This window comes from Aethalodelphis obliquidens, unplaced genomic scaffold (genome assembly GCF_003676395.1).
Source record: "Aethalodelphis obliquidens isolate GAN/ISIS:26980383/991018 unplaced genomic scaffold, ASM367639v1 scaffold126, whole genome shotgun sequence".
Classification (NCBI taxonomy): domain Eukaryota; kingdom Metazoa; phylum Chordata; class Mammalia; order Artiodactyla; family Delphinidae; genus Aethalodelphis; species Aethalodelphis obliquidens.
Window position 1 is genome coordinate 678577 of NW_020838070.1, and position 27599 is coordinate 706175.

Sequence of the window (27599 nt, forward strand, 5' to 3'; positions counted from 1 at the left end):
CCACACTGAGGTACTGGAATGACTACAATTAAAAAGAACAATAGAATGGATCAACAACAAGGTCCCACTGTATAGCACAGGGAACTATATTCAATATCCTGTGATAAACCATAATGGAAAAGAATATGAAAAAGAATGTATATGTGTATAACTGAATCATTTTGTTGTACAGCAGAAATTAACATAACATTGTAAATCAACTATACTTCAATAAGCTAAATTTTAAAAAAGGAATAAAGATGCTGAACATTGGTGAGTATGTGAAGCAACTAGACCTCTCATACATTGATGATGGGGATGTAAAATGGTACAACCACTTTGCAAGTTTGGAGGTTTCTTACAAATGTAAACACAAACTTCTCATATGATCCAGAAATTCTACTTGTAGGTATTTACCCACCAGGAATGAAAACGCTTCATTACAAAAAAATTTATACAATACCATTTTTAGCAGCTTTAGTCATACCAGTGAAAAGAACTGAAATAATCCTAAATGCCATCAACAAATGAATGGACAAATAAATTGTGGTACATTTATACCCTGGAATATTACACAGCACTGATAAGTAATGAATTAACAACACTTGCAACAACAGGAATGAGTTTCCAAAATGTTATGCTGAGTATGAGAAGCCAGACACAATGTAGTAAATCCTGTATGATTCCATTTAGATGAAATTCTAAAGAAGACGAGTTCACAGTGACAGCAAGTAGATAAATGGTTGCCTGGGGTTGGGGCAGAGGATTGACTGGGAAGAGGCACGAAAGAACTTTTCCAGTGATGGAAATATCCCCTATCTTGATTGTGGGTGTGTATGTTTGTCAAAACTCATTGACTGGTACAATTAACATGGGTGCATTTCTTGTGTGTAAATTATACTTCAGTAATGTTGATTTTTTTAAATGGAGAAATTAATTGATGAAATAAAAACAAAAACCTTCTAGGAATAAAAAAAAGAATACAATACCTACACAGTCTACAATCATAAAAGAAATTGAATTAGCAGTCAAAAATATTCCCACAAAACAAGTTCCGTGACCAGAGAGCTTCATCATTAAATTCAATCACATAATCAAGAAGCAAATACTTCCAAACAGTCACAAATTATTCCAGATTACAGAAAAGGAGGAGGCACTTGTTCACTTATTTAGTAGCGTTATCTTAATACCAAAACCTGGCATGGATAGTACAAGGAAGAAAAATAACATGTCAATCTTGCTCATGAACACAGATTCAAAAGTCCTAAATAAACAAAACATTAGCAAACTGAAACCAGTAATAAAAGAAAAAGGTAATGCATCATGACCAAACTGGGCTATCCCAGACATCGAGTTTAGTAACATTAGAAAAATCAATGAAATGTAATCTTCCACACGAACATGAAAAGAATGAAAACCATATATTCATCTCAGAGACGAAAAAAGCATTTGATAAAATTTGCCACTCATTAATAATTAACACTTTGAGCAAATTAAGAATAGGCGTGAACTTCTATAACCTGATAAGGGATATCTATAAAAAAAGCCTACAGAAAACATCACACCTAATATTGAAATCTTTCCTCCTGAGGTCAGAAACAGGACAAGGATGCTTGTTACTTGGCGAGGAAGAAAAAAACCTGTTATTTGCAAATAATTTAATTGTGTAGCAAGAAAATTGCTACAGTAAATTATTTCAATTTATAGAAATGTTGAATAAATTAAAAGAATCAACTTAAAAATTAATTGCACAAAGACAAACAACCCAATTAAAAAATGGTCAAAGGACTTGAATAGACATTTCTCCAAAGAAGGTTACAAATGGCCAATGAACAAATGGAAAAATACTCAACGTCATCAGGCATTAGGGAAAGGAAATCAGAGCCACAATGAGATACCACCTCACAACTCCTAGGAGACCTATTGTGAAAAGGGAAAGACAGTAAGTACTGGTGAGGCTGTGGAGAAATTGGAACCCTCGTAGTTAAGGTGGGAATGTAGAATGGTTCAGCCACTGTGGAAACAGTTTGGGGCTCCTCACAATGTTAAACATAGAATTACCATATGACACAGCAATTCAGAAGAATTGAAAACAGGGACTCCAACACATACTGTACCCAAATGTTCATAACTGTATGATGAAGGGTGATGGAAATATTTTGGAAATAGATAGTGGCAATGGTTGCACAACACTGTGAGTGTAATTAATGCTACTGAATTGTACACTGAGAAATGGTTAAAGTGGAAAATTTCATGTTATATATATTTTAACACAATAAAAAGTCAGTTGCTTATCTACACCAGCAACAATTAGAAAATAAAATTTTAACAAGGTACTTTTAAAATAGCATAACACTTATAAATAACCTTGGATAAACCTAACGAAGTATGTATAAGACTTCTTTGAAGAAAATGTGAAAATTTTATTGACAAATTTTTAAGACAAGCTAAATAAAAATATACTGTATCCAATGATTGGAAGACTCAGAATTGTATAGATGTCAGCTTTGTAGAAATTAAGCTATAGATTCAATGCAATCACAATTCCAATATAAATTCTAAGGTCAGTTTTTTATATGTAATTTTTTATTTGTCAATCATACCTCAATAAATTTCATTTTTGTTGCACATGTCAAGCTAATTCTAAAATTATTCTGGAAACACAAGGGTCCAAGAAAAGAAACAAGACACTCTTAAAGAAGAATAAATAAGATAGTAGGACTTGCCCTACCAGTCATCCAGACTTATTATAAAGTTTTAATAAGTAAGACATGATTTGTTGCAAGGACAGACAAAGAGACAACTAAAGCGGAACACAGAGCTGAGACAGACCCACACTTGTACGGACACTTGATTTGAGACAGAAAAGCAGTGGGGAAAGTACTTTAAAAAAATAATGAGGAACTTTCCTGGTGGTCCAGTGTTTAAGATTCCACACTTCCAATGCAGGGGTTGCCGGTTCCATCCTTGGTTGGGGAACTAAGATCCCATATGCTGTGCAGCACGGACACCCCCCCGCCCCCCACCAAAAAAAGAGAGAGAGAGAGAGAGAGAGAATAACTAATGGAGCTGGATCAAACTGAAATTGGACCCCCACCTCACACCATACACAAAATTTATTCCAGGTGAATTATAGACTTCAAAATAAAATAACACTATAAAACTCTTGTAAGGTAATGTAATAAAAAAACATCATAACCTCAAGATAGGGAAGATTTCTTAAGAGAGAAAAATCACCTGTCATAAAGAAAAAATGATATATTTGGTTATATTACAATTAAGAATTTTTGTTCATGAAAATATACCATAAAGAGGACTAAAGGACAAGGCACAGAATATGAGAAGATATTTGTAGTACATATAAGTGACCAATAAGCATGTGAAAAAATGCTTGAACTCATTAACAATCCTGGAAATAAATGCCAACTAAAATAAAATGTATAACAACAGTATTTGAAGTCAGGGAGAGAGGCAATGGAAGTCTACTTTTATAAGGTTCTAATCCCTTTTCCTTCACCACATTGATAGCCACATACTAACTATCAGGGACTATGTTGATATGCTCTAGGATAATCTGTCAGATCATCTGGCGCAGCAGCTAAATTGGGGCTACCACTTGGTTACGTTCTCATCATCTACAATTATTCACCAGGTTTTTGCAAGGGCCAGACTGATGTGTTAAATGGAGATGTAACAGGGACCACCACTCCTGCATCCTTTGTGGGTGACTATAATCACTGTCATTTCACCTGGGTTGAGGTATTGCTTCTGATTTAATATCTTGGCAGGGATAGGGGGCAGTTCCCACTTGGTCTTTCCTACTCCGATGGCTCTTGTTTCAGGAAACCAATGTGAGAATTCTGCTATCTGCTAAGTACATCTATTTCAATTATGTATTTAGAGACCAGGGAAATAACCACCAGGTGGGTCTGTGGACCTATTGGACCCACTGTGGGATGGACTTGGCCAGGTCTCCTTTTATCACTTGGCCTCTGTATGCCCCACTCTAACACATGTCCATGGTGGCATTTTGATCCCTTAATATCTGTCAGCTTAAATCCTGTACCCAAAAGCCTTGAAAGATCTGAGTATTCCCCTTTCCTTAGTTGCTCTGAGGAATGACTTTGGAGGAGTGAGGTAATTATTATGATGTAAGTTTACTGTGGCATTGCAAGATTCTTCCTGAAGGGCACTGGCCTCTGCTTTAATCAGTGGGTTCTGTAGCTGAAAAATGGTTGGGGTCTGGAAATTGGGTGATGAATCATGATTTTCCGTTGCAGTGGCCGACATCAGCCTTCTACTCACACTCTTGCTTGTTTTTGGTTATATAAGTCAAGAAATACTCTCATTGGCTGTCCACCTACCTAGGAAGACCATGGTCTTCCATGTTGAAGACCATTGGCTATCACAATAGATCCCAGCTTGCCACTTTGGTTTTTCTGCCCATTATGGTAATTACGTCCACTTTAACGCTGATGACTAAGTGGCATCACCTGGCCTCTGTTCTGGGTTCGTGTCATACCCACTGACTCTACAAAGCCCAGTTCCATAGATATGTCCACTACCGTCAACTTCGGCCTGCAGAGAATAACCCCTACTGAACTGCAAATGATGCCGGTGCCTCTCCGACAACTAGCCCATTTCTTATCACTATTTAAGTGAGTGTCTCTGGGTCCTCATGAGGAACACAGGAAGCTGGAGCGTTCTCTGGTCTTATGCAATAATAATAGGTCTTACACAATAATAATTTAATTCTGGTGAGCTCATCTCCCTGAGCCTTTTGACCCTTCCCCAGCACTCAGCCTAGGAAATTCTAGCATCTCCACTTCATTTGCTGTAACATACGGTTTCCTCCAAACTTTGAAGCTCTATCTCAGTAGCATATTGCAACTGGTTTCAGATGTCCTTGCTAAGGCTTTAAAATGTTAAATCCTTAGTCATGGTAGAGTATCCCAGATCAATATAGACTCTCCGCTATCCACCCTTATATTCTACTCCCTGACCCCAGTCCGGCACCCTCAAGATCTGTTCTCAAGCACATTCTCCCAGTTTCTGCTGCTACGTTAGCCAGATGCTGCAGCATTTTTGGTGAACAATCCCTTTCTTCCTATAGCTGGGATAGTACTTCCCCACTTGTTCCAGGATGAGACTTGTCCATGGTCTAGAGTCATGGAGTGGGATCAGGGTCAGATCTTGAAGAGAGCAAGTATCATCCTGTGAGGCATCTGCCTCAGGTGAGGACTTTGCATGTTATCCAGGCAAGGAGAAACTGCTCTCTTCTATCAAGGGGGAGAGGCCACTTCTCCTTGCCCAATGGGTTCAGGAGAATATGGGGATTCCAGAACAGATGTTTTCGTACCAGGTCTCAGTGTCCTACTCCTTCCTTATCAGGGCCCTGACTTGGTGGGGCTTTAAATAAATAATCTTGCTATTCTTACAGCATTATGGGATTGACTTTCAGCCCAGTCAGCCCCACACAGGCTGCAGATAAGAGTTTCCTTGAGTGCTGCCCTAAAGGACTTCTGGGTTTTACACTGCACCCTGAGTTGACAGCTGATGTGAGTTTGTCATTTTTTCCTTTTAGCAATTTGAAGGCATTTACCAACAACTGACCAACTCCACAACCTTTATAATTCCCATTTCCCTCCCATGTCACAAAAACTAGAGATACACACAGGCAGTGCAGCCCTGGACTTACCAGGGTAAAAGCTTTAGTAGTCTTGCTGGTGCTCTGGGTATCAGCACCCGCACTTACCCCAGCAATGGAATCCTCGTTGCCATTTAGATGGTGAGTCATCCAATTCCAGAATCCCATTTGGGGGATCTGCTTCCTAGGACCACTCCAGATACCCACTGGGTTTTTTTGGGGGAGGGGCGGTCCCCCTAGGAATAAAACCTCAGTTGAGGATTTGATATTTGAGGGGGGGTTTCTTTGTTTTTTGGGGGGGTTTAGTTTGTTTGTTTGGCCACGCCACGCTGCTTGTGGGATCTTCGTTCCCCAACCAGGATGGAACCCATGCCCCCTGCGATGGAAGCTCGGAGTCCTAACCACTGGACTGCCAGGGAATTCCCGATATCTGAAAAATGATGCTAGGAAATACCTGCAAGTGAATGGGAAGGTGACACAGAGAAGGGAAGGAGGCTAATAAAGGCTGTGCTATCAACCCCATTAAGAGTGTGGACAACCGGAACTTAGTCCTGCTGGGGACTCAGGGAGCCAGTGATAATGTGAGCCTCAGGACTATCCCACCTGATGGCTGAGAGGACTGGGGTATTTTTCCACCATTCCTCATCAGTTATTGCCTGAGGTTTGCTGAGGATGGGAGTGCCCAGCGTCTGAGTAGTGCAGGCTCCAGTGGCCAGAGAGAGCCTTCAGGTAGAGTTGCGGTTTTTCTGGCAGTTGGAAGTTCGTTCAGTGTACCCAAGCGCTTAGAGAATGTGGGAGGGATACTGACAGCATCTGCTACCCCAAGGGAGGAATCCGTTCACTAGAGACAACAGTGGCTCCACTAAACGGGTAGCAATCCAATTCTGAGGATTTAGATTCTTCAAGAATGAAGTGGTCACCTGACATGGTCTAAAAAACAACAACAGCCAACTGGGGTGCTGGCTAAGGGCAAAGTGAAAATGAAATGAGTGTTGGAAGAGGAGATTATAAATGTCAACTTTAACCAGTTACAAAAATAAGAATCATAGGGGCTTCCCTGGTGGCGCAGTGGTTAAGAATCCACCTGCCAATGCAGGGGACACGGGTTCGAGCCCTGGTCCGGGAAGATTCCACATGCCGCGGAGCCACTAAGCCCGTGCGCCATGACTACTGAGCCTGCGCTCTAGAGCCCACGAGCCACAACTACTGAGCCCACATGCCACAACTACTGAAGCCCGTGCGCCTAGAGCCTGTGCTCTGCAATAAGACAAGCCACCAAAATGAGAAGCCCGCGCACCGCAACGAAGAGTAGCCCCTGCTCGCTGCAACTAAAGCCCACGAGCAGCAACGAAGACGCAACACAGCCAAAAATAAATAAATTAAATAAATAAATTTAAAAGTAAAATAAAATAAAATAAAAATAAGAATCGTAGATGCTATGGGTATTTGCTTGCTTGCTCGCTTGCTTTGTATCATATACTCTGTACAGTATTATTTCCCCCTTCCTTCCTTTGCCTTATTATCTTATAGAAGGATTGTTGTTGGTAGTGAGCTTTATTATTTAGTCTTTAGGTTCCTCTAGAGGAAATGTGGCCGAACTCAGAAAGGTATTAACATCACCCAGAGATGGATACTGTTACTGCAGAGACTTTGCAACTCAACGTTGCAGGGGAGGGCGCTATAGCACCTTCACTTGTACCAAAGACAACTGCACCTTAATAGGCAAAGGCAGGAAGTTGTTATTGTTCAGATATGTATAGAAAAGATGTGTGTAGATGCTGAGCAGCAAAAGGTCCCCCCTTTTCCTGTGCCAGTTACTTATTTCTTGCTTTTTGCTCCAAATCCATTCTTCATGTCTCTCTGCTCTCCGATGCTGAGGGGTCGGGAGGACTCTACCAACTTGTTTCCCAGACTCCACTACTAACTGGCTTTCTGTCAGGTTCTACTAATAGAAAGCACTAGAGGGAGATGGAAGGCAGGGAAAGGAGAAGGGCCGATATTCTCTTTGGGGGTTTTGTTTAGGGTCACCCTATCTTTGGCAGTCGGCTCCAGCCTTCAGCTCTTTTCTGCATTCTGAGAACCAGCTTTGTAGATGGCTCCAGTGGCAGCCCACTGGTGGCTCTGGCTGAGTCTGAGCCCCACCCGTGGGCTCCCATCTCTTCCCTTGAGTTCCCTCAGCCCTTACTACTTTCTTTAGTTACGAGTTTCACTACTTCCATGTTCTCTTTCTCTTTTTGCTCTTTTGGTCTTCCCACTCCTGTGTAACCAAATCCCCTCTATTTCAAATACATCGTGTGGTTTCTATTTTTCTAACTAGGCCCTATCTGGTGCACAAAATACCCTCAATGGTAGAATAGATAAATTGTGATAGAGACATACATTGGAATAGTATACTGCGAAAATGAATCTCCCTAACATGATATTGAAAGAAGCAAATTGCAACTGAATTCATATAGTATGACTCAATTTCTACAAAGTTTAAACACCATTAAACTATATATATTTTATTTTTTTAATTTTATTTATTTTTTTTTTTTTTGCAGTACGTGGGCCTCTCACTGTTGTGGCCTCTCCCGCCGCGGAGCACAGGCTCCGGACGTGCAGGCTCAGCGGCCATGACTCACGGGCCCAGCCACTCCGCGGCATGTGGAATCTTCCCGGACCGGGGCACGAACCCGCGTCCCCTGCATCGGCAGGTGGACTCTCAACCACTGCGCCACCAGGGAAGCCCTAAACTATATTTTTTATTGATGGATGTGTAGGTGGTAAAACTATAAAGAAAAGCAAGAAAATGATTATTGCAAAAGTCTGGATAGTGGTTATCTCTTGCGGGGATGGATGAAGATGAGATCTGGGAGAAGCATACGGCAGGTCCTGGGGTGTTGATAATGTCCTATTTCTTGATCATTGAGGTTATGACATAGGTGGTTTGCTTTGTAAATATTCTTCAAGCTGCACATATGTGTTTCAGGTGCTCTTTTGTGCATCCGATGTATCTTGCAATTGAAAAACAAAAGAACGGGGCTTTCCTGGTGGCGCAGTGGTTGAGAGTCCGCCTGCCGATGCAGGGGACGCGGGTTCGTGCCCCGGTCCGGGAAGATCCCACATGCCGCGGAGCGGCTGGGCCCGTGAGCCATGGCCGCTGAGCCTGCGCGTCCGGAGCCTGTGCTCCGCAACGGGAAAGACCACAACGGTGAGAGGCCCGCGTGCCGCAAAAAAACACCCAAACCCCCCGCCCAAAAACAAAAGAACGAACATCACAATCACCCCTGGCAATGGGTCTGGAGGCAGGAGGACAATAAGAGGGGCTTCTTAGAGGTGAAGCAAGAGGGAAAAGTCAGAGAGAAGGGACTGAAAAGACTAAGTCTGAGGTGCCAAAAGCCAAGAATTGAGGCTGACGCTGAGTGAGCAGATCTGTGCTGGGAGTCAGGACCTTCTTCCCAGCCCCCAGGGAGGCAAACCAAGGTTGGAAATTTCTACAGGTCTTTTATCTCCTGCTTCTCTGTTTGTGCTAATGGAGGGTCCCTGCCTGCTGGTCATATTCAGATGTGGGTGCACATCTGAATCAATGTGGTGACATTGATCTGCCACTAGTGAGCAGAGTAAACCCAGTGAGTGGGCAGAGTTGGTGAATGGACATTCTTGAGGCCAGATGGAGAATATGGGTGGACCCCTTGTAATTGACACAGAAAAGCTTTCTGTGGGAGCTGGGGATTTCAGTGGTTGAAAGAGAACAGGCTAAACAGAGGGATGGAGCAGGTGGGAGCAGTGCTGTGAGGGAGCAAAGGGTGGCAGGGAAGCCGGACTATGCCTCCATTTCCCCACCTTTCCCTAAGAGATGCGACCAGCACTGTAAATCGACTATACTTAAAAAAAAAATGGAAAAAAAAAGATGCAACCAGCTTTTCTGGCCTTGCAGAGAGGGTTGATGGTACCCTGCAGCAATTCTGGCAGCCAAGGGGTTAAGCCCTCATGTCAGCTGCCTCTGGGGTGGTGTGAGGAGGTAGGACTCTGAGAAGAAGCAGTTACCTTGGCACCACTGTGGGCATCAGCTCTACTGCTGGAAACCTCCACAGAGCCCAGGCCCTTAGCTGCCAGTCTACTCTTCACTCATCATCCCGAGTGGTCCCAGGCGCTGGGCTCCTACGGCTTATTCTGGTTTCCCCTCCCCCACTCTAGTATCTGTGGACTCCGCCGGCTGGTGCAGACAAGTCAAGCCAGGGCGCAGACAGACAGATGTGCAGTCTCTGACTGCTCCTTGGTCTCCCGGCTCGGCAGCGTAGGGCCACCTGCGCTCCTTGGACGCAGACCTGGCCTGGCCTCGCTGGGAATGCCGAGACTGAATGGCTGGGGGGGGCGGGGCCGGGATGAGGGTACAGGAGGTGAGGAGAAATGAGAAATCTGAGATAGACACCACTGATCACAAGTCAGAAACAAGGGAGTAGAGGCGTCGGAGCTCAGAGGAGCTAGGCGTGGGTCCCGGGCTCTGAGCATGGGGGTGGAGAACAAGCCAGAAGCCCCCTTTCTTCCTTCCAATCGCTGCCTCTCCCTGGGACCCTCTCCGCCCTCCCTGCGGCCCCGGCCCTTTCCCCTCCCCCCAAAATCCTGCGTCCTCTGCGGATTGGTCCCCGGCCTTCCGGGGGCGGGGCCCGAGGACCCTGACGTCACCTGCCAAGGGGGGCGGGCGGCTAGGGAAGGGGGGTGACGGGCCCCGGCTCAGCACCTCGGAGAGCTCCCTCCCCTGCCTTGTTTTGCTCCGGAATCGCCGCCGGGGGAGGGAGCCAGGGGGCCCGGCCAGAGGCGCAGCGGCTGGAGGATGGCCCCGGAGGGGTCGAGGAGCCCCGGCGGGCAGAGGGCCCAGCCGTGATCCGGCGGGGGGGCCGGGGCTGCGGGCGGGTGGCGGGGGCAGCTAGAGGCGGCAGCAGTGGCTACACATCTGGATGGAAGCGAGCTTTGTCCAGACCACCATGGCTCTGGGGTTGTCCTCCAAGAAAGCGTCTTCCCGCAACGTGTCTGTGGAGCGTAGGAACTTGATCACCGTGTGCAGGTGGGCACCGCTGGCGGGCGGGGGTGGGGTGGTCAGGAAGAGGCGGCGGGGCGGGCTGCGGAGACCTGGACTGAGCGTGCCCGCGGGAGGGTGCACAGCAGCCGCGGAGAAAAGGGAGGGAGCACAGGGTTAGGAGGGGCGCGTCCGCTATCCTCAGGCCCAGGCCTGGAGGGGGTTTGGAGGTCTGGTCCCTACCCTTCTAGGTCAAGCCAGGCCTATGCCCAGCCTGGGGCCTGGGGGTGAGGGGTGTTTAATTGGCACTGCAGCTTCCTGTGAGAACCAGGAAGTGACATTGTGTGTGAGGGGGAGGGGTGGGGATGGCTGGCTCCCTTGCTGGGGGCGGGAGCTGGGTGGGCAGAGGAGAACTGATGGGATAGGGGGATGAACGCCCTCCAAGCGTACCCTCATTCCCACTCCCGTCAGCCTGGCCTCTCTGGGGTGGGGCTTTTCTGGGAGATTTTCCAGTGCTCAAATCCTGGATCAGGGATGGTGCCCTCCTCCATCTCTGGGCAGTTGCAGCCTATGGCCGGGTCAACTGGGCATGTAGGCAAAGTCCCTGAATGTGTCCAGTGAAGGCACGGCACTGCCACTGCCTTGGGAAGGACTGAGGGCCTGACCGCAGAAGTCTGGGTCTCCTGGGTTCAAGGGGAGGAGATTGGGAGGGCAGAGCCATTGGTTCCTGAGGGTGGGGCTGTCGCAGTGTTGGGAAGACCTGCCCACTTTCCTGGGGCTAGGAAGTGAAGCTTCCCACTTCCCAGCCCTGCAGTGATTCACCCCCGCTGCCCTGCCGTGAAGCCAGGAATGGCCAGTCTCTCAGCCCCCACCTGCACTCATCTCCCCGCTTAGGCTTAGGATGCCCCTGCCAGCTTCCTTCTCCACCTCCCCTCTCCCCCACGCCGCCTCTGAGGGCAGGGTGCCCCCAGTGCAGGGCTCAGCTGTCTTCCCTTGCCAGTCCCACGTGCCTGCACACTGGCCTTGGTCCTGCCCCTTCCCCCAGGAATCGGTGCCCACCTGATGCCCTGGCTTCCGTATCCTACAGTTCCTTCCAGGTTCCTGGGCACACACCCAACCATACTGCGTCTGTCTCACACCATTATATCCCTAGTGCCTAGGACGGTGCTGTGCACATCTGACCTCTGTAAAAATGCCTGGAATGTTATAGAAGGAATGAGTGCCACAATGGCCCAGCCCAAACGCGGTCCCCTGCCTCCACGCTCACCCCCCACACCCTGCCGGCGTGTGGTGTAAAACACAGATGGTCCTAGATTCAAGCTCTTACTTTATCAGTTCTGAGCTGTACAACCTTGAGGAAGTCTCCTAACCACGCTGGGCCCTGGGTGCCTCATCATCCCCATTGTAGATGTAATAGCCACACCAAGGAGTGTGCCGAGCCCTGTGCTTGGCACACGAAAATCGCCCCGTCCCGATGCCATCCTTCCAGTCCCTCTCCCCTCGCTTGATCTCCTAGGTTCCTCTTCCTTCTCTTGCCTGCCAGGACAGCTGGGCCTGTCGAGTGTGTGGGAAAGGGGGGAACTCCCCTTGGCCTAGGCTGCAGAAGCAGAGGTTCTGGTGGATTGGAAGTGCGCTTAGAGCTGGGATGTGAGGGATAGAGTTTGGGGGAAGATTGGGAGCATGACAAAGGCTCAGGAACCCCTCGGGCCCCTGCCGCCTCTTCATTGTCACGTGGTTCGCCTCCAGCTCCCAGAACAGTTCCCTTTAGCAGGCCGAGGGCTCCCCTGGGCCCTGGCTGCCCTGTCTCCATGGTAACCTGCAGCAGCCTTGCACCTCTGAGCAGGGGACACACCATGGGGCTCCTGGGGGGGCAATGACCAGCTGCAGCACCCCTGAGGACAGATGGCAGATGGCTGCCATGCTGAAACCAGCCGCAGGCCCCCACTGAGGTCTGACCCAAATGACCAGAAGAGATCACGGGGGCGGGGCTGCATAATGAAGCCCAGATGAATGCCCTAAACACAGGCTCCTTCTGGCTCTCCCATTAATGGCCCAGCTCCTCACCACCCCTACCCCATGGCCTGTGCTCACCTTCTCTCAGTCCTTCCTGGGATCTGAACCAGAATTTGATGAGACAGGTACCATTGTTCTTGTTTGCACCTGGGGAAAATGGGCCTTGGAGAGATTAAATGACTGTCCAAGGTCACCAGGTATCACACGGACACAAGATTTGGGTCCATCCAGGCTGCCTCTCCCTAGTGCAACTCCAGCACTGACCTGGCTCTGATTTCAGGCCAGACCAACTAACTCTAAGCCCATAGGGAAGGGAGGAAGGTCCATGGGCTTGGTTGTGCTATTGCCCTGAGAGCCTCAGGGGCCAAGGCTTGAGGGCTGGAGCACAGAGGGCAGAGGAGGCAGGGGTTGGTCGGGGCCTCGGTGATCCTGACATCCACCAGGAGGCCACAGATATGGCAGAAAGAGCAAGGCCTTTGGAGTCAGACATACCTGTTGACTTCTCACAAGCTGTGGGACTTTGAACAGATCAGTCAATCTCTTGGACCCTCAGTTACCTTATCTGTCAAATGGAGCTGACAGTGACAGCTGAGGACCCAGGGCTGTTGTAAGGATGGATGGGATAACACACGCAGAGTATAGTGCTGGGCACATCACAGGGCTTGATGAGCTTAGGGTAAAAAGGACAGTTCCAAGCAGCCCCCATGTTCCTGGATACCTCACCCCTGCTATGCCACCCATAGGGGCCCATGATGGGATGTTGGGAGCCACGTCTTCCTCCCTGTCCCAGCCCACTGCAGTGATGGCCGGTGGAGATTGCAGGCATAGGGACTGCAGAGGGAGCTGAGGCTCCGGGCAGGATTGGAGGGAGGGACGGAGGCTGCTGTGCTCCAGCCTCTCAGCCCCATTGGCTTCCCTTGGCTTCCTTCCTCTCTGAGAAGCCAGGTGTCCGGGCCCCCAAGCCCCCTTCCAGAGATCTGCTGCCAATGCCCCCTCCCACCCACTGAGTGTGTCAGACCCACACCCTGCACCTCCCCCGGCCCAGTTCTGCACCGCCTGGTTCTGGGCAGCTGGTGTGTGGGTGGCCAAGCTAGGAAGGAGAAGGGGGAAGGGGGGCATCCGTGTGCTGGAAGCCCACCTGGCCACCCATGCATGCCTACGCTCCATGTGCTTGGTGCTAACTCACATGCCCTGGTACAGGTGACCCGCACTCCACCCCAGAAGGGACTTGAGACTGTTCCAGCAATAGCAGAAGGCAGCTCGAGGACAGGGCACAAAGCAGCTCCTAACTCCTATCCGACCCCTCCCCTTCTCTGACAGAGAGAATGCAACTCCAAAGGGTGGGCAAGGAGGAAGGGGCTCTGGGCTAACCCGCTGGTTCTAGGTGCCTCATCTTTCTACTGATTGTTTCATCCCCTCTCATACCTTGTTCCTGAAGCTTCCTTTCTCTGCCTCTCACCTCTCCTGTCACCCACTTTGTCAATCAGTCTCCCACCTGCCACCCTACTCTCCCATGTCACAGCCCCTCTATGGGTCACTATAGTCTCCCCTGTCTCCCGCCCTCTTTCCCTCTGCTTCCCCACCACGTCCGTGCTCTTGGTGGCCTCTTCTCTGCCTTCCTTCTACCCCCATCACCTTGTCTTCTCACCTGACACCCTGCTGCCCCTTCTCCCTCCCCCTCACCCAGGTTCTCTGTGAAAACGCTGCTGGAGAAGTACACGGCAGAGCCCATCGATGACTCATCGGAGGAGTTCGTGAATTTTGCAGCCATCTTAGAGCAGATCCTCAGCCACCGCTTCAAAGGTGGGCCCAGGTTCCTGTCCCCCCACTGCCCAGCCCTCCCAACTCCCAGCCTTCGGCTTCCAGCTACCCATCCCCCTCTAATCTACTCTGTGGCTTTCTGAACTCCATCATTCACCCTGGCCCCAATCCTGGACCATGCGCAGAAGCTCATGCACAGAGCTGGGAAGAGGGGAGGGGATCTTCTGGCCACAAGACAGTGGGTGTCCACAAGCCCCAGCCAGGGGTGTGCAGCTATGTGCCCTGTACATACATGCATGTGTGTGCACGTGCGTTTGGAACAGGCACTCCGCGCGTGCATGGCTGCTTCTACTTATGCATGTGTGTGCCCCATTACATGGACCCTCTCCGAGTTCCCTGGTCTTGCTGAGCCCCCTCCCTGCCCTGGCTCAGCCTGTGCCCCAGCAGGTCCGGTGAGCTGGTTCAGCTCAGACGGGCAGCGGGGCTTCTGGGACTACATCCGCCTGGCCTGCAGCAAAGTGCCCAACAACTGCGTAAGCAGCATCGAGAACATGGAGAACATCAGCACTGCCCGAGCCAAGGTAGGTGGCCTGCAGCGAGCAGGGCCAGGGCAGCTGCTCCCTGCTCTGGATACGGGAGGGCTGCCTGTTCCTTGGTCCTGGCCCCTGCCCACGGGCACTGGGGGGAAGGGCCACAGGAGATCCAGACCCAGTGGTGCACACTTGAGTCCCTTCGGGGCAGCAAGTAAAGGTGAGCGTGCTTTCCAGGGCCGGGCGTGGATCCGGGTGGCACTGATGGAGAAGCGCATGTCGGAATACATCACCACAGCCCTACGGGACACCCGGACCACCAGGTCAGACCTCCTCAGTCAGTGTGGACCACAAGTCCCAGTGTGTACATTCATTGCCTAAACACACTTGATCCTTAAGTTCCTGCTGTAACCTTCAGTACCTGGACTACAATTCCCAGTATGCACTGCTAGTTTCCATCTCCCAGACTGTCCACCAGTCAGCTGGGCCTGCAGTCCCAGAACACACCTTTAGCACCACCACCACCTCTTCCAAGTCAAATTCATTATCTCCCATGACCCCCAGCACTGATCTCATGCACAGCTCTGCTCTCAGACACAGCTCTGGACAAGCCTCAACTGTGTATCGTTTTACTTGTTGGCCTTCCCTGGCCTACAACACAGAGCCCTACCTGCTCCCCAAACAGCAGCAGCAGTCTGTACTTGCTACGCACGGCCTCCAGAGCCCCAGCGGTCAGCGCTTCAATCCCTGCACTGCGGGCTTTTGACTGCATTGTCTCTCTAGCCTGTCCTCACGTTTCCGAGTTCACGTCAACATATTTTTGAGCATCTACTGTACGCCGAGCACTGTTTTAGGACTTGTTTCCTGCTTTTTAAGGATCTGGGTGACCCAGTGCTTGGTGGGGAAGGGGGAGTTCTGAGGACGGAGGTCTAGTCTCAGGGCACACACGTTCTAATAGGTGGGAAACACAGGTGCTACCCCCAGTGGGCCCCAGTCTGAGGGAGTGAAAAGATCCACAGCTGAGGGGTGAGCAGGAAGAAGATACCTCCTTCCTCTAGGAAAGGCTGGTAATAAGCCAACAAGAGACGCTCTGAGGGGTGGGGTTCCCTGGGAGGATGCTACACTGGCAGTCCCTCACCCCTCCCCGCAGACGTTTCTATGACTCGGGAGCCATCATGCTGCGGGAGGAAGCCACGGTCCTCACCGGGATGCTGATCGGACTGAGCGCCATAGACTTCAGGTGGGGCCTGGGTGGCCGTGGCCATGGTGGGGGGTTGAGGTGGTTTCTCTGCGAAGGTCCGCACTCCCATCCCCTCATACCCGCCCCCAACCCTGTGGCTGCTCTGCCCCCAGCTTCTGCCTAAAGGGCGAAGTGCTGGACGGGAAGACCCCCGTAGTCATCGATTACACGCCCTACCTAAAGTTCACCCAGAGGTGAGCAGCCCGATTGCGGCGGGGGTTGCTGGGTGCGGACAGACGACGGCCCTGAGGGGCGGGGATTGCGGGAGACGGGCGGGCTGGGCGGCATCCTGGTCCCCCTGCCCAAGGGGGTGCCCACTGCGCCCTCCTTCCAAGCTACGACTACCTGACCGACGAGGAGGAGCGGCACAGCGCCGAGAGCAGCACGAGCGAGGACAACTCGCCCGAGCACCCGTACCTTCCTCTCGTCACCGACGAGGACAGCTGGTACAGCAAGTGGCACAAGATGGAACAGAAGTTTCGCATTGTCTACGCGCAGAAGGTGCGCGGTGCGCGGCGGGGGCGGGGCGGGGGGCCGCTTAGAGCCCGGCAGAAGGCGGGCGGCCGCTGGGACCCCCTCCTCTCGTCGCCGGGGCTGAGCCGGCGCCCCCGCAGGGCTACCTGGAGGAGCTGGTGCGTCTGCGCGAGTCGCAGCTGAAGGACCTGGAGGCGGAGAACCGGCGGCTGCAGCTGCAGCTGGAGGAGGCGGCGGCACAGAACCAGCGGGAGAAGCGGGAGCTGGAAGGAGTGATCCTGGAGCTGCAGGAGCAGCTGTGAGTGCCGCCGCGGCCCTGACCCCGGTCCTCGGCCACCCCGACCACATCACCCCAGGGAATCCCCGCCATCGCCCCCATTGAGTCTAACGCCACCTTCCCTTATACCAAGCACCAGCATCAAACCCCCGAGTCCGCCACTGCCACCCGGAGATCCAGCCCCCTCCCCGCCACCGCGACCTAACATCATGCTCGACATAAGGCCCCCCACCAACCGGCTCCCCACTTCACCCTCAACTACCCGACATAAGCTAGAATGGCCATTGAACAGTACTCCTGGGACCCCAAGATTACAGTTAAGGACCTCTAATTAACGTAACTCAACGACCTTCAACATGACTGCATTGTTCCCTCTGTTCACCACTCCTCTGCTCTGCAGCGTAGGTCCACTGACCATCGTCACCCACCGTGACCCCTGACCTCACCCCTACCCATCCCTCTAACCGTTCCCCTTGAACGTTTCCATCACCCTGTGACCTCCCAGCATGACTGTGGCACCCCTGACCCTTCATGATTCCCACACTATTCTGCACCCACCCGTCCACCACCCTGGCTGACCCTGCAACATCTCATTATCCCCCTAACCCCCAGCACGAGTGCACTAATTCCTGTCACCGCCGTGGCCCCCCAGTACCCTCCACTGGCTCCCAGGATCTGCCCCACTGACCCTCAGCATTCCTACCCATTTCTGCTACCCAGGTTTCAACCCTAACCCCTCCCCTCCCCTCCCCTCCTGCTGAGCCCCTCTTCCCCACTTCTGCTCCCTCTTCCAGCCAGGCCTGACCCCCCCTCCCCATCCCAGGACAGGTCTGATCCCCGGTGACCATGCTCCCCTGGCCCAGGGTTCCAAGGACGTCACCACACGCCTGGTCAACCAATGGCCGTCACTGGGAACACTCAATGGGGCCGAGGGCGCCAACAACCCTAAGCTCTACCGGAGGTAAGCCCCAGGCAGGCTTGGCTCGGCCTTGGTGCCGCTCCCTCCTCTACCAGGGAAGAGGGGCACTGGGGCCGTGGGCCTCTGCCCGCACACCAGCTCTCTGCTTTGCTACAGACACAGTTTCATGAGCACGGAGCCGCTGTCGGCTGAAGCCAGTCTGAGCTCGGACTCCCAGCGCCTGGGAGAGGGCAAGCGGGACGAGGAGCCCTGGGGCCCCATTGGTGAGCCCCCCCCAATCCAGCACCCATCCCGGAAGGGCTGAGGCCAGGCCTTGGGGCTTGTAGTCAGGCCCTGGCCACTTCCCTCATTCATTCAACTCTTCCCAAAGAACCTAGCACAGCAACTGAGAGCTTGGTTTGGGGCGTCAGGCAAATCCCAGCTGCGCCTCCTCTGGCTGTGCGAGCTTGGTCACTGATTCCACCTTGCTGAGTCCTTCTCATCTGTAAAACGGGGATGTTGTTTAAAATGATCACCAGTGTTGGCACATGGTGAGGGCTCCATGGCTTTTGGCATCATGACGTCCTCAAGAGCCCCGCAAATGCTCAGGGAGTTCTTCGCCTAACTAATTTGCTCTTAACTCATGCGCTCTGTGAACCAGTCACCTGATCGTTGTTTCCCCCTTTTCTTTGGCTGCCAGGAAGCTCAGAGCCAAATTAGTGGCTCCCTTCAAGAGAATGTCCAGGACTTCAACGCATGCATTTTGTGTTGCCCTCCCCCCTCTGGCTTCACCTTGGTTTCCCACCCTAGTTTTCCCGGTGCCTGGACTACCTGTCTTTTCTTTCTAAAAACCACACTGTACTGGATGACCCTAGATCTTGACACAAGGCAGGCTATGGACGTGAAACCCCGCCACACTGTGTTTGTGATTGTCCGTGTGTCTGTCTCCCCACCAGACTGTGAGCTCCGTGAGGGCAGGGACTGTCTCGTCCGTTCTCTGTATCCCCCATGCTTGGAACGGAACAAGCGCTCACCGTGTGTTTAATAAATGGACAAAGAGAGAGGATGAACCCTCGGGGGGAGACAGAGACATAAACTGACGATTACAATACAGTGTCCCAAGCTCTGTACATGGAAACGGGCAGGTGCTTACCAGGGCTTAACTGAAAAAGGCAAGCGCTCCGGAAATGAGGAAGGTCTCCAGATGGGTGACCTGAGGGCTGTCCCTTCACCGCCTGCACCTGTGCACACCTAACTCACACACGCAACTCGCACACACAGACCAGTTGGCCCCGCCTCACCCGCCCTCTCTCCCCAGGGAAGGACCCCACGCCCTCCATGCTGGGCCTCTGCGGCTCCCTGGCTTCCATCCCCAGCTGCAAGTCCCTGGCGAGCTTCAAATCCAACGAGTGCCTGGTGAGCGACAGTCCCGAGGGCAGCCCGGCACTGAGCCCCAGCTGAGGAGCGGCGTGGGCGGTGCCGGTCCCCCTGCCGCCTTTCCTCACAGCCCCCCAATCCAGGCCACCCTCCAGGGAATGCTGCCCACTCAGCCAGGCGTCTCTCGGGAGACACCCTTTGCTTCTAGCCCGGTTCAGCTTCTTGCCCGTGGAGGCGGGAGCTGCCAAGGGAGGCAGCTTGGGCCAAGAGGCAGGGGCACCGGGGCCACAGGGAGCCCTCAGGAAGCTTATTCTTCTGGCGACCCTGCTGCCTGGCTAGCTCCCTACCGGACTCTCCTTCGCTCATCTCCCCGCCCTCCTCAGGAGCTGGTGGCCCAGCCTGGCACTGCCGCCTCCCTTGCCTCTCCTGTCTATCCCTGTGTATGCCCCCGAGTCACTCCTTCCTCAGCCCCCAGGCTGGGGGGGGGCGGGGGGCAGCTATGAGGGTAGCAGGCAAATAAAAACCAGAGGACTGCGAGCAGCCTTGTCTGTGGGGGGACTGAGACAGGGGCCCTGTTCTGAGGTTGGCAGGATGTGGCGGCGCTAGTGCTGGGCCCGTAACCAAGGTGATGCTAGACCAGATAAAATCAGGTGTGCCCCCTGGGAGCAGACTGGTCAGAATAATTCAAGAAGTGGGTGGCTTCTGTATCAAGTGTCCTAAATATTCGGTCAGCCCAGGGAAGGACAAAAACATGTAAGGACCCTTCAGCCTGATACTCTTTGGTAACTCATTTACCCCAGGCAAAGAAGATGCTGGACATCCTGGGTGGCAGGATGGAGAAGGCAAGGCCTGGCAGGGCCCCGTTTCCCTTCCATCATCCTGAGCAATACAGCTTCGGCCTAGAGATCCAGACCCTTCCATTAGGCCAAAGCCTGGCAGTGAAGCCACCCTCCCTCCTGGGTTGTCGCTTAAGTGTACCCTTGGAGAGAGGTCTCACCACCCCCTCAACTCAGGGTCCTTATCCCCACCTGCTCTCACTACACTGTGGGAGGGGTCCTCTATGTGGGTGCCACCTGGGCAGCCAAAGGCAACATCAAGATCCCTTCCAGCCCTCTTCTGTGCAAATCACTCACCAAATCCTGCTTCCCACCCGCCCCAGAGACCCCCACAATCAGAGGCAGTGGAAAGAAGTTTATCATCTTTAGACTCAAGGAGTTAACAAGGGTGGGTGCAAACTATGCCGGGCGCGAGGTTTCGCGGCTCCTGGGGGCAGGCCCAGCTACAGCAAACCCACAGGGAAAAGAAGGGGGGGAGAAGTTAGCAAATTTGGTCTTGAACTTGAGGGGAGGGCGTGATGATTCCTGGGGCTGGGGAATGGGGAGCAGCAGGAAGAAAGTGGTCTGAGAGAGGAGGGGTCGGCGTGGGCCCAGAGGGGCAGCTGCCTACCCCTGGGGCTCAGAGTGGGGAGGAAAGAGAAAGGAGGCCCCTCCCCGCAGTGCTGAGGAAAAGGCACTTGGCTCAGTCTCCTCCCGCCCCACTCCCACCACGGAAGAGGTCGGGTCCTTGTCCCCTCGTTCCTTTCAAGGGCCCAGAAACTGTTCCTGGTTGAGCCTCTGGAAGAAGCTTTTACCGAACTCATAAGTGCTGATCATGATGGCACAGGACGGGGCGGCCTTGATGATCCTCGGGAGGAAGCCTGCGGTGGGAGGGGGAGGCTGGGGTCAGAGGTCGGGTCCCCAGGAGCCCCACCTCCACCAGGGAGTGGACACACACAGCCGCTCACCTGCAAAGAGGCCCCTGGTGCCCGACTCGGCCCGGATTCTCCGCAGCAGTAGCCAAGTGGAGTCCGCGTGCGGGGGCGTCACTGCGAACCAAGACGAGGCCCTGTAAGACCCCGCTGGGGCCCTGCCTGCCCTGCCCCGCACCAGCCGGGGCCCCTCACCTCTCACAGCCTCCACCGCTCCTAGCGCGACCTGGCGCTGAGTCTTCACCACATCGAAGGGTAGAGTCAGGATGGCCGCCACCTGGTGGGGTGGGGAGAGGGCTGGTCTCCGTTCCCAGGACCCCTATCCCCTGCACGCGGCTAGGGTCTGCCAGCCCCAGCTAGAGCTTCAGGAGGGCAGGGGGAGCGCACTCCTTGACAGGCAAGCAAGGACTCTTTTCCGGAGCATCTGCAACGGCCCTCAGGTCACCCCAAGGACACCTCTACTGGCCACGCTCCCAGCCTGGTCAACTCACCGTCCCTGAGATGCCGCCAGCCACAAAGCTGATGCCCACGGAGGTCTGGTCCTTCGGCCTGAGCCCACGCAGCCAGCTCTTCACCAACTCATAGTTGAACCAGTACAGAGCTTGGGGGCACAGGGGTTCACTCGTTAGAGATGGGAAGGGCAGTGGGACAGGCCACGATCCTCCCACCTTTCACAGACTTATATCACGACCACTCCCTCCCAGCTACGAAGCCTGCCTGCCACGTGCCAGTTCCCGTAACAGGCCCTGCAAGAAGTATCTTGTGAAAACCTTGCTGAACATCCCGCCCGCTGGGACCACTTCACAGATGAGGCGTTCCCAGCTCCGAGAGTTTACGTGACTTCAAGGTCAGTAGTAGCAAAGCTGGGACTTGGCTGTAGACCTCCTAGGCTCCCTTACCCCAATCCCTGCACTCCTGGTGCCTACCTGAGAAGGGCACATCCCGAAGGGCAGTGGGACCCCAGCCCAGCCACAGTGAGCGCCAGCCGCCTTGAGCCACAGCTGCTCGGACGCAGGTGCCCAGCTCCCGGTATGACAGATGCTGAGCCTGCAGCTTTGTCCGCACCAGCTCCAGGGGACTGATCACAGTCACAGTGCCCACTGCGGGGACCAGTGAGGAGGGGTCAGTTTACAGGTCCCAGGGGCAGCCTGCCCAGAGTCTGGGGGCCTTGAACGTCCCCCCCACCCCCGGGCTGGCAGAGGTTAGAGCTGGGAGTCCAGACTGGGCTCCGGCACAGGTGGGGTCAAAGGAAGGTGGAAAGCCCAGGGCTGTGCTCACAGCGGGCCAGTGCGCCAGCCACCATGGGTGCGTAGAGATCAGAGGTCAGGGCTTGACCACACAGGAAGGCCTTGAGTTGGTCGTAGGCAGTGAAGTAGACGGCAGTGGCCGGCACAGTCATCACCCTAGGGGTGTGAACAGGTTAGCCAAGACTCCCCAAAGTTCCCAAACCTCCCAAGCTTCCCCTGCCCCACCCAGCCAGCCAACAGGGGAGTAAGGGGTCAGTGGGGTATCAGGGGAAAGCAATACACAGAACTGGGGTACTCACAGGGTGGCTGGGAGGCCGCTCCACAGGGTCCTCGTGCCCTCATGTCTCACAATCTTCACAAAGGCATCCTGGCCAAGCAGACACCAGCCCAGGAGGAGGGAGGATGAGGCTGGCCCAGGCTGGGCCCTAGCCTGATGCCCTCGCTCCTACCCAGTAGCCCCTCAGGCCTCTACACATGGAATTCCCTATTTGGCTCCAAACAGACTCCTATTCACCCTTCAAAATCTTGTGATGGCCCCACCTCCTCAGGAAAACCCTTCCCAAACTGAACTGGCCACCCCTATGTGCTTTGTGCTACCCGTTCTTTCCTGGGTCTGCTGCCTGACCAATCTGAATCCCTCAGGAATGCCAACAGACCCAGCTAAGGGTACAGCTGCTCCTCACCACGGTGCCAGTGAAGCGACTGGGGTCCTGAAACCAGATGGCACAGCGGGCACCATTTGGGCACAGGTACAGAGGCTCTAGGACACCATTGCAGTACAGGAGGCATTTCCCTGTGGATTGGAGAGAGGAGGGCACTGGGGAAGGGGAGGCGCATTAGCATGACAGAGCCCTGGAACCTCACAGGGAGGTGGTGAGCTCCCATCCCTGGAGAGCCAGCAGAGCCTGGGGTCCCTGGGTGGACGTTCTTGTGTAGGACAGAGAGCTAGCTAATATGATCTAGAAACGCGTACTAGTCCGTGGCTGTGAGGCCCCCGTGTGCCCTGGGGAGACTGGGACATCCCTCCCCAGGACACTTACAGGTCACCCGTGGCGTGGGGCACTCACATTTGGCGTAGGAGAGGCTCCAGAGTCTGGAGGAAGACATCAGCTCTAAAACACAAGGCACTACCTCAAGTCACAAATGTTCCCCACCTGCCCCAGGGACCTCATCTCTGGGGACCCCTGACACCACTCCCTATTGGCTTCAGGGTCAGACACTCACCACTGGCCACCGAGGGGCGCTGAGACTGCAAGCGTACCTTCACCACGTCCAGGGGGGTCACTGGGGGAGGAGGGCAGGTCTGAAAGCTCCTTTCAGGACCCTGCCCCGAACCCCTCTTCCAGAGCCAAGTCATTTCTAATCTCTGGTCTGCCCCAGTCCCAAGCTGCCCCCACCCCACCATCCCAGGTCTTACTGAAGAGAGAGGTGACCACGGCCCCAGCGCCGGATGCCACCATTTGTTGGAGGGGACTAATGCCCCCAGGGTCCTGGTCAGCCATCTTGTAGCTTCAGTTCTGAAAAACAAACGTCAGTCAATTGGAGCACAAAACCGGAGTCAGGGGGAGGGAGAGAAAAGAGGCAGAGGCTCTTGGGGACACTAGCTGGACCCTCACCCCACTCACTATGAGTTTCGCATAACCACTTTTTATAGCAATTATTGTCAACTCCACCTTGCCAAAGGGGAAACAGGCTCAGAGATGAGGTGACCTGCCCAAGGTCACCGTGGGAGTAGTTAGGAAGGAATCTGGGAGAGTCATCCATCAGTTAATGGACGGTAATGACCCACCGCCATTCCCCACCCTCACCACAGGGGCTTACTGCGCACCTCTTCAGTGCAGGTGCCCGGGTTGGCCTGGGGGACCCAAAGATCAAAACGCCTGAGCCGCCCCCCTACGCCCCCCACTCCAGCACCCAGCCCCAAGGCGGGCGCATGCGAGCCTCGAGTCACCGGACGTGGAGACATAGAGCCCGGCAGGGAGGGAAAGGTAACAAACCTGAGGGCGGCGAAGGGTCCGTCCACTCTCTGGGACTGCAGGCGGGGGTTCCCGGCCCTCCCCCGCGCCCGTCCTCCCGAGGCCGGAGGGCCAAGCCCCAAGCCTGGATGGGAAGGATAATCTCTCTGCTTTCTCTCCCTCAAAATCTCTTTCTCAGGGGAGCCGGTCGAAAGTGCGGGAAGCAGGCATGGGGAGACAAGATCGCTCTTCGCTCCTCGGCGACACTCTCTGTCCTGGCCCCGCGCGCAAAGGGCGCCCGGTGGGGCCGACTAGGTCGGCCCGCGACTCCCGGCCCCCATCCAGGCCCGGCTCAGGCTCCCGGGACCCCCAGAGACCCGACTCCCGCCTCCGCCCCCCGCCGGACCCTCAGCCCAGGTCCAGCCCCGCCCACCTGGCTCTAGGCCGGTGCTTGCGCGGCGCGGCGCCCGGGGCCGGGCGGGCCCATAGCGGCTCCGCGGCCGGGACCGGCTCCACTCCCGCTCGCTAGGCACCCAGGCCGACTCGGAAACTGGACGAGCCCGTCCCGCCCCTGGACGGCGCCGCGAGGCCCCGCCCCCCCACGGGCCGACCAGCCGACTGCCCGGAGTGAGGCCGGCCCGCCCACTCGCGGCCTCCTCTGGGTCCCGCGCTAACGCGGCCCCGCGCCGCGGGTGCCCCGCCGGGCCCGCGCGCCAAGGTCGCGAGTCTCCACGCCGCGCTTGACCTGGCGGCAGCACCGTACTTGACAGCGTATTGTCGCCAACACCACCCCACCAGCATCCCGGCCGAGCGCTGCTCCCGCAAACTTTCTAGACGAACGTGGGTAAAGCACTCTCCCCATTTCCCTCATTTGTTTGGTGGCGGAGGTTTGAATCAGTTCTTCCAAGGCCATGGGGGGCGATGAAATAGTGCTGGCAAACATTAACCCATCGGGCTCGTTGCCGATGTTTTACAACTTTACGGCGACCGTATCAAACAGGGTCGTCCCTATTTAACAATCCATCGAGACTGCAACTGCAAAACCACTTGACAAAACTGAGGGGTACCCGGCGGGTGTGGGTAGTGAAGTTGACGAGTAAGTAACCCGGGCCAGGCAGGCTGGACAGAGAGGAAAGGCTGGCCCGGGAGCCAGGAGACGTGGGTTCAACCGGGTTTAACTTGGGCTTCGTCCCACCTCCCTGTGACCCTGGGCAAGTTACAACACCGCTCTGGGTCTCGGATTCCTCCTTCGCACAGGAATAGGATTGAGTAGGGGAGAAGGAGACCGACATTTCTGTGTTGGTTTCTCTCACGAAACCTATTTCTTCTACGTCTCAGAACTTCTAGTAGATCATTATTAACCCCGTTTTACAGAAGACGAAACGGAGGCTTAAAGTTAAGAACTGGACAAGTACCTCCCCCGCACCACATTGCCTCCCCGAGTGACAGGTGGGCGTTAATCCTGGACGTCTCTGATCCCGCTTCTCAGGAGCCGCATTTCTGTCCCGGACCAGCCCCGCACCCGAGACCCCATCAGCTGCCTCGCTTTTAAAACTTTCGTGCGGCGAAGAGTGTTCTAAGAGAAAAAGGAACACCGGCTGCGAGCCTGCGCCTTTAAGAAGGGTAGGCTGTGACTTTGACGTCACCAGCTCTTCCGCCCCTTACCCCGAGAATGGTCGCGTCCGGGCCTGGAGTCGCCCGCCAGCCGGTGCACGCCGGGTTAGCACGTGGGTTCCAAGGGGCCAACCGTGTGCTTTCCCTGAGAAAAGACTTTGCGGCTCTCCACCGCTAGGAAGCCCGAAATGGGGGGCGGGGAGTGACCCGTGAAGTGCTGCTGATCAAAAGGGCCCTGAGAGAAGGCGCCCTTTACATGCCCTTCCCATACCAACTGAATTCTGAAACGACACAAAATAATTTTATAAACTGAGGGCGAGAACCCAGCCCCTATTAGGGTCCTTTACTCCCTCAAAGTTATGACTTACACAGTTTCACAGCCATCAGCCAAGAGATAACTCCCCCCCCATTTTACAGAGGAGGAAACTGAGGTACTTGTGTGTAATGACTCCTGGTGTGGAGTAGAATCCACACTTCTCCTACGCACTCTCCCATTTTGCACATGAGAAAATGGGGACCCCAGAGGTCAAGTTGCACCAAGATCACACAAATGAAAGAGCTAGAATTCAAACCCCCTCCTACCTGAGTCCAGAGGATCTCCCATCCCATCCCATTCTCAACCAGGGCTCTCTGCTCCCTGCAAATGTTTACTCAGGCCTCAGGCCCCAAAGAACTCTAAGATACAGCGCGGTGGGGCTGCACCACTTACCTGCCTCCAGATCAGAGCACTGGGAGGGCAGGACCTGGTTCCAATCTGGGCTGCCTGTTGCAGCAGCTGTGGGACCTCTAGCAAGTATCTAGAGTCCTTTAAGCCTTCGTTTCACCCATTTATAAATGAGCTGATGGGGATCAAAATACCCCTGCCTCATGGAAATTTGAGGATGTAATGAGTTAATAGCTCTAAAGTGCTTAGAGCCCTGTCTGGCACTTGGCAAGCAGCTGGTGGCCACTACTATTATTACTGATTGCCCCCCGCCCCACTCCAGGACCTGTGGCACAGAAAGTTCTGGAAAGGGTCTTTAGAGCAACCAGGATTCTGGTCCCACCTCTGCCTCTAAATGCAGGCACAGATAATGATAACTCCTTACACACCTTCTTCCCCAGAGCAAAGTAGCACAGCCAGGAATCAAACATGGTGACCTCTGAGCCTCAGTTTCCTTCACGGTAGAATGAGGGGCTTGCACTCCATTTCTGGTTTTCTTCTTGCAATAGGATGCCTTTGAGATTTGTCACTACACCTCAGTTTCCTCAACTGAAAATAAGGATGAGTTACCCATCCTGCTAATTTATAGACTCTTAGCTAAAGTCATGTCTGTGAAAAGCTGAGTCGACAAACAGTTCTGTAGTCCCACCCAGAGCTGAGTAGATCTCACTCCCTGCCATCCCCTACATGTAAATGCTTGGAGGCTGAGAAAACCTTGGTATAACCAAATGCCAGCATGCTGGCAACCGTCTGGGCGGAAGGGAGAAGTTATCCACCACTGGAGCTGGTGGAGGTGTCGTCCAAGGACGATCATAGCGACTGCAGGGTGGATCCAGAGCCTTGAGATGCCCATGAACCTGTGGGGCTCCGGCTAGACTGGCCTGACCTGAGAAGCAAGCCTAGAGGCCTGAGGAGGAGGCGGCCACTGTCCCGGCTGTGTCAGCCGCGGTTCACGCTGACCACACACCCCGTGGTCCTACTAGAGGCAGCATGTGGCTCCGTGTGGCCATCACCGGCCTCCTTGTCAGATGGAAAAACAGAAACTCCTTTCAATTGTAAAAGGGGAGAAAACAGTACCAGCCCCAGGGATTATCTCAGGGACTGATGGACAAGTCCTTGCCTGGCAAGTGAGGTAAAC

General features: G+C 53.7%; 2 protein-coding genes and 1 long non-coding RNA gene across 19 annotated transcripts; 2 read left to right on the forward strand and 1 right to left on the reverse strand.

Annotated features, from left to right (window-relative positions):
• Positions 1–10301: 10301 nt before the first annotated feature.
• RUNDC3A (RUN domain containing 3A) lies at positions 10302–19732 on the forward strand. Of its 8 annotated transcripts, none has more exons than XM_027099020.1 (11): positions 10302–10673; positions 14326–14441; positions 14832–14980; positions 15167–15252; positions 16080–16169; positions 16283–16363; positions 16505–16670; positions 16784–16941; positions 17744–17881; positions 17996–18102; positions 18519–18893. In XM_027099020.1, exons 1-11 carry the CDS (start codon positions 10567–10569, stop codon positions 18536–18538), a joined length of 1218 nt encoding a protein of 405 aa, XP_026954821.1. In that variant the 5' UTR covers positions 10302–10566; the 3' UTR covers positions 18539–18893. The 8 variants fall into 8 exon arrangements, with proteins under 8 accessions (XP_026954821.1, XP_026954822.1, XP_026954815.1 ...); XM_027099021.1 differs by having other exon boundaries at positions 14847–14980; XM_027099014.1 differs by lacking the exon at positions 18519–18893 and adding an exon at positions 19137–19732 and having other exon boundaries at positions 10312–10673; positions 14844–14980; positions 17978–18102.
• A 639-nt stretch (positions 19733–20371) lies between these two features.
• SLC25A39 (solute carrier family 25 member 39) lies at positions 20372–25672 on the reverse strand. Of its 10 annotated transcripts, XM_027099024.1 has the most exons (13): positions 24578–24696; positions 24187–24289; positions 23607–23706; positions 23414–23473; positions 23257–23316; positions 22873–23006; positions 22489–22556; positions 22221–22345; positions 21869–22042; positions 21434–21543; positions 21138–21219; positions 20979–21059; positions 20372–20891 (listed from the first exon to the last, which is right to left on the reverse strand). In XM_027099024.1, the coding sequence occupies exons 3-13, from the start codon at positions 23689–23691 to the stop codon at positions 20776–20778; spliced, it is 1095 nt and encodes a 364-aa protein (XP_026954825.1). In that variant the 5' UTR covers positions 23692–23706; positions 24187–24289; positions 24578–24696; the 3' UTR covers positions 20372–20775. The 10 variants fall into 10 exon arrangements, with proteins under 10 accessions (XP_026954825.1, XP_026954826.1, XP_026954829.1 ...); XM_027099025.1 differs by lacking the exons at positions 24187–24289; positions 24578–24696 and adding an exon at positions 25560–25672; XM_027099028.1 differs by lacking the exon at positions 24187–24289 and having other exon boundaries at positions 22873–22982; positions 23257–23301; positions 24578–24709.
• LOC113615940 (uncharacterized) lies at positions 24859–25726 on the forward strand. Its single transcript, XR_003431162.1, has 2 exons — positions 24859–24984; positions 25634–25726. It is a non-coding gene; the product is annotated as an uncharacterized LOC113615940 (long non-coding RNA).
• The last annotated feature ends 1873 nt before the right edge of the window (positions 25727–27599 follow it).

Bases quoted from the DNA above. Each gene is read 5' to 3' on its own strand.
- RUNDC3A (XM_027099013.1), top strand. From the start codon at position 10,567: ATGGAAGCGAGCTTTGTCCAGACCACCATGGCTCTGGGGTTGTCCTCC. The intron at 16,170-16,282 runs GTGGGGCCTGGG...CTCTGCCCCCAG, and splicing joins CTGAGCGCCATAGACTTCAG to CTTCTGCCTAAAGGGCGAAG. The intron at 18,103-19,136 runs GTGAGCCCCCCC...CTCTCTCCCCAG, and splicing joins GGAGCCCTGGGGCCCCATTG to GGAAGGACCCCACGCCCTCC.
- SLC25A39 (XM_027099025.1), bottom strand. From the start codon at position 23,691: ATGGCTGACCAGGACCCTGGGGGCATTAGTCCCCTCCAACAAATGGTG. The intron at 22,043-22,220 runs GTGAGCACAGCC...TGGTCCCCGCAG, and splicing joins GGCTGGCGCACTGGCCCGCT to TGGGCACTGTGACTGTGATC. The intron at 21,060-21,137 runs GTGAGGGGCCCC...CTTGGTTCGCAG, and splicing joins AGCGGTGGAGGCTGTGAGAG to TGACGCCCCCGCACGCGGAC.